The sequence below is a fragment of the Echinops telfairi genome, unplaced genomic scaffold (genome assembly GCF_000313985.2).
Source record: "Echinops telfairi isolate 266 unplaced genomic scaffold, ASM31398v2 ScPeMD7_3533;HRSCAF=4204_0, whole genome shotgun sequence".
Taxonomy (NCBI): Eukaryota; Metazoa; Chordata; class Mammalia; order Afrosoricida; family Tenrecidae; genus Echinops; species Echinops telfairi.
Window position 1 is genome coordinate 99,362,460 of NW_022107431.1, and position 10,157 is coordinate 99,372,616.

Below are 10,157 nucleotides of genomic sequence, written 5' to 3' on the forward strand. Positions count from 1 at the left end.
AAATGTTCCTTGGCTAAAGAGAAAGCTGAATGAGATAATCTTGAAGTCCCTTCCAATTTCAGTTAACTCAAGGTATCCAAATATTAAATTTCTTCTCCTTGTCAATTACTTAAGACAATTTTTAACAAACATCCTTTGAGATAATTATTACCACCAAGAATATATTAAAATAAATAAATAATAAATATATGAGTCTATCTTTTTGTACCCATGGGGCCTCCTGGTTTGATGACTGACTGGGTGGCAGCTAACATTAATAACTTAGTACACATACATAATATAAACCTTTGTGACTCTACCTCTTAAAACAATCCCTTTTGATTTAGAAGCTATTCTCCTACGTTAAGGGCAGACACCTATACTTTTGCCCATTTTTTCCTACCAAGATTTCTGGAAACATGAACAGTAACTTCCATTCACATCAGATGTAGTGTCGAAAAGGGATGTGTCTCTACCGCTAAAGTGAATATTGGCTATTAAGAGCTTCAAGCAATTTGAACTGGGAGGAGATAAGAAGAGTAAGGGCCAGGTGATTCAGTTCTAAGCTTCATCGTGGTATGTCTTCAAATTCTACTTCTATTTACATTTTTTGTTTATTTTCTAACAAATGGTTTTCTTTCTTTTTAATAAATCATTTTACTGGGAACTCTTACAGCTTATAACAATCCATACATCAATTTTATGAAGCACATTTGCACATATGTTGCCGTCATCATTTTCAAAACATTTCTTTCTACTTGAGCCCTTGGTATCAGTTCCTCTTTTTTCCCTTCCATCTCCCACCCTCAGGAGTCCTTAATAAATTATAAATTATTACTATTTTCATTTCTTACACTGCCCACTGTTTCCCTTAATCCACATTTCTGTTGTTCGTCCCCCTGGGGGGTGGGATGGTTATAAATCGATCCTTGTGATTGGTTCTCCACAAATGGTTTTCAGTGTAAGTTCAACGTTGGTTTACAACAGTAAGAAGCTCGACTTCAAATGTTACTCTATATGACAGGTTAATGTAAGGAAATTTACCTTAAATTGGGGAGAATGAAGAGAGCAATGTTTTATTTTTTTTTTAAATTCATAGTTTTGAAGAAGTTGTGTGTTATAATCAATATTTAGACTTTGCCTGCTTACTTTTGACTGGGCTAATTAATAGAACACAGGTCTCATGATTAAACCATTTATTTAAATACAAAGAATTGTACTATAGTTTTTTTAAAATGGTGCATTCAGAAGCTGACTTGTTATTCACGAGTCCTTCTAATATAACAATTTTACAGAAAACCAACCTCAAAATCATACTGAGACCGTGTTAAAATGAGACAAAGCAAAGCCACTTCAAAATTTGTAACAGTCAAGTAACAAGGTCAGTTGATTCACGTAATACCAAACATCCCTCTCTCCTGATACAGAATTCATCAGAGCAACCAACCAAGCATAAATCATATTTCTCACAAAGCATTACTTCCTCTGACCCTACCTGAAATTCCTTAACTAAACCCAAATCTAAGATTCTTTCTTGCACCCTCTTAATGAGATATTTCGTGGTTTCTTTTGGATGTGTTGTTTCTTGTAAAATTAAACACAAGTTGTTCAACTACAGGTTTAAATCCCTGGTGGGCTTTGGTTGGAGGATGTAGGAAAAGAAATCACTTGTATCACACACCATTATCCTAATAGAATAGTATAATGGGTTAAATGTTGGGCTGCCAACAGCACGTGTTTCAAATCCACCTGTTGCTCCTTGAGGAAAAAGATGAGGCTATCTTTTCCTATAAAGATTTACCCTCGTGGAAAACCTAAGAACGAGAACTGGCTTGATGGTAATGGCTATCAACTGTCTCTAAAACCATGCCTCTAGTCATTGAGCCACCAGTGACCATGAATCAGAATTAATTTGGTGACAGTCAGTACAACTGTTATCAACAGGAGTTTAGTAATTGAGAATTACAATAGTGAAGCACCTTCATTTATGTACAAAATTGCTTCAAGTGGACAGAATAGACAATACAGAATGAAGCTGGTTTTCAATCTAAGTAAGTGTCCTAATTCCAACAATCTCTTCTCTTTTTGGGTTAGGAGACATTTTTTTGAGAACCAAAAGTCCAAATAAATTCTTCTAAATTAATTATCTTTTGGTATACAATAGCCTTTTCTATATGAAAACTATTTTTAATGACACTGATTCATGTTTATCAATACTGTAAGGCTTTAAAATGTTTGTGGATACACAAAAATCAAAAGACAACAAAATCTTTCCATGAACTATTCGAAGTACCCTCATAAAATTAAATTTTAAAAAATATCTGGTCTAGTGATTGCAAAAATAATTGTCATACATGATTCACTTTTGGGAAAATGCATCAGTTTTCATAAGAAGTTTGCAAAAAAGTCCCCAATAAATTTCTCTCGGGTTTAAAACTGATTTTTACATTCCATAATCACATTTTCTGAAAACTGTCGGCACATTTACAGAAAGAAACAATTTAAAGAAAGGAAATTAAAAAAATAAATTAAAAAAAATTTTTTTAAATAAAGAAAGGAAATTCTTACGCTTCATTAAGGGGTACAAATATAAAATCCTTCTCAAAAATATCTACATGTCGGGTCCAGGTTTTTACTCTACCATGTCGCTTTTGCTGTATTCTGTAAGACAAAAAATAAATATCAATATATCATCTAAGTGTCTAGTGCTTTGGCTTATATGCATTGATTTATAAATTATGAAGAATCAGTAGCACAAACATTTGTTTATAATGGTTTATCAAGGTGGAGAGAGAAAATAAATGATCTGAGATGGATTTTGGGAAAGCACAAAAGTGGAGAAATATTTAATTCCAGCTATTATATCCTACTATTTCCTAGAGATATCCCTCCCTCATTTGCATTACTTCAGTATTGATAGCAGCAAGTAGGTTGAAAGGTTTATCAGAGCATTACTTACAGAAACCTAGGAGAAATGAGGAAAGAACAAACAAGATCTGAGGGTGGTAACAAGAAAATAATTATCATTAACCCTAAGACACAAGAGATCAGCAGTTTGAAACCACCACCTGCTCCAAAGGAGAAAGATGAGTCTTTCTATTCCTATAGATTTAGAGTCTCAGAAACCCACAAAAGTTGTTCTACCCTGCACTGTAGCATCTCTCCGAATTAGAATCAACTCAAGGGCAGTTAGTTCTGAATGAGAACCCACAAAATTGGCAGGTACTGGAACAGTGAAAAAACATTATGTCAGCAGGGATCATGTCAAACATTTTAAGTTATGCCAAAAAAAATTTTTTTAAAGGTACTTTCTTTTAAACAGTTACCAGAAAGTATTGCAGTTGATTGTTTAATATGGAAGAAAAATTAGAAAATAACTCAGACCCAATATGGTGTAGCGAGTTAGGTGTTGGGCTGCTAACTGCAAGGTCAGCTGTTCAAAGCTACTAGCTGCTTTGTGGGAAAACATACAGCGACTCCTATAAAGAGCTGTGGTCTTGGAAAACCACAGGCACAGTTCTATCACCCAATGAGTCAGAAACAACTTGACAGTAGTGATTTTTGGTAATATCTAGAATACTATTGGCAAAATAACATAAGAACAAAGCAGAGTAACAGAGAAATCTGTATTTAATAAGCGATTTCTTAAAAGAGACGATTAGGCCTATCGAGGAAGCACTGTTCCAGATATCACACCTAGATGACCTTTATGAATACCAAGTGTTCTTTAAGCTTAAGAATATTAGGAATTATAGCAATTTCATATTCAACTATTAACAGAACTGAATGATAGTGCCTCAATGTAAGTAAATTTTATTGTCATGCCCAAGTGACTTCATCTGTTAAATGTTTTTAAAGAGCTTGACTTACGACAGATTGGTTGTTTCATGAAGGTTTCTCCTCTCTCGCTGATTAAGGCGTTTATAAAAAAAAGAACTGAATATATGAATTCGGTCGGCTTCCTCTTTCTTCAATTTTTCAAGCACCAAATATCTAGTTTATAAAAAGAATTCCAATGTAATGCAATTTAAACAGCCAGCCAAGCAATGAATTGTATTGTAAACATTTAAAAGTGAACTCATCCCTCTTTCTACTCAAGGTCATTCCACTTCTCCATTCATTTTAGTGACAAGATTATTTACGAGTTCTCTGGTACCCATTTCTTTCTTCTTAATCTCTATTTAAACAGCCCCAATAATTCTACCTCCTAAAGATCTCATCAAGTTTTCTTCACTCCTACTAACATCACAGTTGGGTCTCTTAAATCACCTCTCATCTAAACTTCCACAAGTCAAAATTATCTGATATAAACTAAACGATAGTACTACTACTCTGATTAAAACATTTTACTCTTGCTACAGTGTTTTATTCAAGCAATCAAACTGATATAAATGAGCATAGACAAAGCAGAACCTCCAAACCCACCTGTAGGCTCATTGGACAGCCCTTCACAGAAGAGCCACTACAAAGGATGCAGTATATCACTGATGAAACACATAACTATCCTCTTTAATATTTCCTCCCCTTACAATTAAGGTCTTAGTTTCACCTCATTAATGTTGTTACACCTTCATATGTTCATTTGTATAATTAAGAGTGTTTGATACATAAACCCAAGATAAATAATCCCTTCAAAAACAGTAACGGGAGTAATGATTCCCTGAGGGTACAGGGTGGGGTGGGGGTGGGGGTGGGGGTTGATAACAATGATGACTGTAAAACCCCACTCAAGGGGAACGAATAACAGGATTGCAGATGAATGGATACACTGGATGGTTAAGGACACAGCACATAATAATAATAAAACAACTGGGAGGGTGGGGGGGAGGGTGGGGTGGAAAGGGGGAACCGATTACAAGGATCTACATATATAACCTCCTCCCAGGGGGATGAACAACAGAAAAGTGGGTGAAGGGAGTTGTTGGACAGTGTAAGATATGACAAAATAATAATTTATAAATTATCATGGGTTGATGAGGGATGGGGGAGAGGGGAAGGAGGGAGAAAATTGAAAATAATAAAACAATTATATATAATTAAATAAGTGTTTCTGGGGGGTAGGTTGGAGCAGGGAGGGGATAAAGAGGAGCTCATATAAGAGTTCAAAAAGGAAAATGTTTTGAATCTGATGGTAGCAACAACTGAATTATGGATTGTTTTAATATCTGTAAGAGCTCCCGATAAAATGATTAATAAAAAATGTTTTATTTTCAAATTGTGCACTATAAATATTAATAATCAAGAATTTGAAAACAAATCATGGCAGTAGGTTTCAATAACCAGTTTTATTTGTTAAATACATCAAAACAGCTTTTTGTGTTGGCAGCACTGCCGCAAACATGGCAAACATTCCTACAACCTGCTGGACTTTCTATAAGAAGTGTGCCAAGCAGCAATCCTACAAAGTGACAAAGTACAAGAGGGCAGATTCTCTGTATGCCCAAGGAAAGCAACAATATGACATGAAGCAGAGTGGCTATGGTGGACAGACTAAGTCAATTTTCCAAAAGACACTAAAACTACAAAGAACATTGATTGAACTGAGATTTGAATGTGTTAAACTCAACACAGACTTAAGAGAATATTGGCTATTAAGAGCTTCAAGCATTGTGAACTGGGAGGAGATAAGAGTAAGGGTCAAGTGATTCAGTTCTAAGCTTCATCCTGGTTTAATGACAAAATAATACATTTTTATTTTACATTCATTTTATTTGGTTGCATTTGGTCATTTGGAAGGTAAATAAACACCTCTAGTAGAGGAATACATTTATTTTTATTTTAAGGTTTTTCCGGGTCTCTGATACTCATTTTGGATTGAACGTGACTGGTTGCATGAATATCACATGTTAGTACTTTATAATTGTTGGCTATTATGAAGTCACTGGTTATTGGTTATCATGGGAGATTAATCAAAATCTGAGACTTACAGAGTAACATTAAATCCACAGGGGGGGAAAATGGAAATAAATGTAAAAAAAGGTACATTAGAATAAACTAGAAAATATTAGAAAGCTCTAAACATGCTAATTGTTTTGTTTCATGCCCTTCTCCATTTCCTTCATAAACTAGTAATCACATACCAATTTATGCCAAACACTACAGGTATTAATATGTATGGACATACATACTGGGTTATGATAATAACTTACTCAAGAATGTTTTCTAAATCTAGATTCCAAAGAGAATGAACTATTTTTTGTTTTATCTGTACTATGTTAGTGATTTTACTATTGCTTCAATCCTAACTTTGTGTTCTCTATAAACTATACATTTCTATAAATGCAATCACATAGAATATATAGTTGGTACCTAATGAACATTAATTCAAGGAAGTACATGAAATAATACTTTACTAGCTGCTAAACGAATCATTTCAAAACATGGCGATAGCAAATAGTACCTGTTTGGGAAGAAACACTCTATCAATAATATATGAAATTACATTTCTGAACATGTTGCATATGCCAGGCACTTTCCTTGCAATTGACTTATTTAATTCTTTTAGAAATTATCATTATTTCTATAAAAACTAAGATATACAAATAAGAGACTAAATACTTTCAAACATCATGCAATAAGTGGTAATGAAGGAATTCAAAGCCCAAATAGTTTGACACGAAAAATCAGATATACAATAGAATACAAAGAAAAATTAGCTAAATATTTAGTAGAAAATTAACTTACTTTAAATAAAAGTCAATAATAACATCATTTAAAAATTCCCCTTCATTTAGACAGTGCAGGTCCTCATTAGTAACAGAAATTCCTCCTTTAGCTGGAGGTGGTGGATATACAATAAGTCTGCAACAAAACAAACAAACAAAATAGTACACAATACACCAGGGGAGAGAAAGAAATTCAGAACACTGCAAATAAGAAGGCATTCTCTCACTTTTCTACAGGACCAATAAAGATGGTATGGCTCTCTCCAGTTTCTTCATCATCATCAAAAAATTGGAATTCTTGTTTGCTTCGAAGTTGTATTTTAGATTCAAAGGACACCTGGAAAAGGAAATTAAACAATCAACTCATAAAATCAACTTGGAAAAATTGCAAAATTGAGAACCCCAAAGGATTAAAAATATCTATCCATAAAGATTGTACATGATATCTGTCAACCAAAACAAAACAAAAAGTAAAATTTAGGGACATTTTACGTTTTAAATATAGCTTCTAGAATAGTGATGTTCTCCAAATTTATGTAACACCAGTTTTCTGGTATTTTGTCCCAAGATGGCTATTATCCATATTAAATTAGATTACGTACATTAGTAAACTTCTAAGAACAGATACAATGTCCCCTGCCCTACCCTCCCAACCCAAAAGCAGTAGAAACCCACCGAAATCTAATGGCCAAGGACGTAAGGGCAGAAGTCCAGGGAACATAAGAGGGGGTACCCTCCTCCTAAAAAACCCCCCAAACAGGAATTGCGCTGGGTGGGTCAGAGCTTTAGTGGTTCACATTTTTGCCACTAGGCTAGCATTGAGCAACTCACTCTGAGTTAGTGCACCCAGTGGCATTGACTGGGAAGGTCCTCTCTGGTCACAGGTAATTTTTTCATAAAAGCAGTTTCACTAGAACCCTGTTTTTTGGTGATGGCTGATTTAAGAGAACAGCGTGTGACTGTGAAATTTTGTTTCCTGCTCTGGAAAAATGCCACAGAAACTGTTGTGCTGCTGAACACAGCTTATAAAGGGAAAACTCAAGTATATGAATGGTTTTCTCATTCCAAAAAAAGGTGTAATGTTAACTGATGAAAAAGCTCATTTTGGATGTCAACTTCCCAAACGGACAAAAACGTCCACTTTTAGTTTATTTTGAATTTGTTCCACCAGGCCTGACTGTTAATCAACCTTTCTTTTTAGAGGTTCTGAAAAGGTTGCGTAACAGTGTGCAACAAAAATGGCCTGATTTGTGGCAGGTGGGGGACTGGTTTTGCACCACATCGCACCTGCTCATATGCTGATACAACAATCTCAGTGAGCCAGTTTTTAGCAAAAAACAGCATGCCTCTGTTGCACTACACACCTGACCCTGCTGCTCCATGCGAACTCTTTTGTTTCCTCGAATGAAGGAGGACATTAAAGGACAGTGAGTTGAGGACATAGAAGTGGTGAAGAAAAAAAATAAGGAGGTCCCGTCAGCTATCCAAACAAATGGATCTGAAAAATGTTTTCAAGTATGGAATTGCATAAATGACAAATGTGTTAAGTATAATGGGGAATACTTTGAAGGGGATATGGTTGTATTGTAAAAAAAAATTTAAACACGTAACTTTGAAAAAATTCCGGGTTTTTTGGGTACGCCTTAGTAATCTAATAAGCACTTGACCCACTTCCATTGAGTTTCTTCTAATTCAGAGAGAGCCTATATAAGGTTTTCTGAATCTGTGAGTTTTTATGGGAGCGAACAGACTCACTTTCTCTTGAGGATCATCTGGTTAATTAGAAGCCCAGATCTTACACTTAGCAGACCAATGCTTACTCAACAGCACCATCACGACTCTACACAAAATTCTGGCATGTGCGTGCATATACACTGTCATTCAGTCATCTCAAACACATAGGAATCTTTGATGATTTTCAAGGCTGGAAGCAGACTACACAGCTTTCTGCTGCTAAGCACTAGTGAGGTTGATCCACTGACCTTTGGGTTAGCAGAGAATTGCTTCAAATACTGTACTACCAAAGCTGCATTGCACAACACCAAGTTAAATTTAAAAAGTGATCTTTAGAGGAAAGTCTGCTTTTTTCTTCCTCTGGCATTATCTCTTACAAGCAAATCAGCAAAATAAAAAGGATCTCTTCTTTCCTCTGCTCTTTTCCTAACTCAATCACCAAGTATGTGCGTCTTTTCTTGCCCATCTTTACCAAGACTGTGCCTTGGGTACCCATATTTCTAAAATTGTACTCCAGTTGAAAGAGTAAACTTTCCTAATATAACTCAGCAAAGTTTGGTTGCTGTGGTAGGTGACAAATTCAGAGAACGTACTTGTGTTATTTAAAATTATATTACTTGTTACAATGGCACTGCGTTACAGCTGGTAGACAAGTATACACTAACCAAGACCACTGGTATACATTTTCCACTTTCCAAGTTCTCAAATATGTATAAAAATGTTATACATAAATGTACAATGTACAATGCATCAAGAAATTAAATTCCTTTAAAAGAAGTTGTAAAGCGCCAATAAGATCACTGGAAACTACAAGTAAAGCTAAGATACAAGGTAAAATTAATTTGGATGTAGCAGTATATGTATGCATATGTTGAAATAAGGAGGGAAAAGAAGGGAAAAAGATTTTAAAAGAAGAGAGATTAAAACAATAGTGTGAAAAAAGGAAATTCCAAATAGACTTTGAGACCCTATATCAAATACTAGAAGGAATCCTCAAAAGACTTATGGTATTATGAAAAACGGTGCATGGATTTTTTTAAATGTGCATTTAAATAAATTGAATTTGTTATGAACATGTCTGAAAAGATCTCATTTGAGGCACAGAAGACAAGATATCAGTGCCTCTATAAGAGCAAAAAGAATTCTGCTAAATTTGAAGGAAGAACAAACATCAAGTTTATAGTAGAGCTTGGCTTAGAAAGAATGCTGAAATCATCCAAGCTTTATGTACAAACAGTTTAATGGAAAAGGCCCTCAAGAGACTTGAGTTTACAAATGGATGATAGAAGCAGAACTGAGTGGGTGCTGAAGATGAAGGCACGGCAGCAGAGCATTCACATCAATTTGTGAGGTAGTGACTTTGTGCGTGTCCTAATCGAGAAAGACCAGTAATTAAAAAGCAGAAACAATACACCTAACTATAGATATTTCAACTGCTTAAGATCACACAATCTGACTGAAAAAAAATTTCTGATCAATGGGTACCAGATAAGCTACACTTACATCAGTTTCAGACAAAAGCAGAACTTTCTATGGGAATTTTAAACAAGTAGGATCAAAATCCTAAAGCATTTCTTAGAACTGCAACAGAATTAACAGTACAATTGTGAAGACAAAGTACAATCAAAGCAATGGCTACCAACAGAAAGAAGTGGTCCAGACAAAGCAAAAGCAGATCAGCTAAAGGCTAAGGTCATGACAAGAGCAATCTTCCAGATAGGAACTGAAAATACAGGGAATCCAGGGCGGATGAGCCCTACAGGACCAGTGGTGTGAGTG

At 35.1% G+C, this 10,157-nt stretch overlaps 1 protein-coding gene across 3 annotated transcripts in view; it reads right to left on the minus strand.

The window, feature by feature from the left end:
• SENP6 (SUMO specific peptidase 6) overlaps window positions 1-10,157 on the minus strand; it is a 109,032-nt gene that overhangs the window by 15,811 nt on the left and 83,064 nt on the right. For all 3 annotated transcript variants that reach the window (XM_045294375.1, XM_045294374.1, XM_045294377.1), the window contains 4 exons: window positions 6,872-6,981; window positions 6,664-6,780; window positions 3,850-3,972; window positions 2,548-2,640 (listed from right to left, as the gene is read on the minus strand). In XM_045294375.1, coding sequence (XP_045150310.1) covers window positions 2,548-2,640; window positions 3,850-3,972; window positions 6,664-6,780; window positions 6,872-6,981 — 443 coding nt within the window. The remainder of the gene's footprint in view (window positions 1-2,547; window positions 2,641-3,849; window positions 3,973-6,663; window positions 6,781-6,871; window positions 6,982-10,157) is intronic.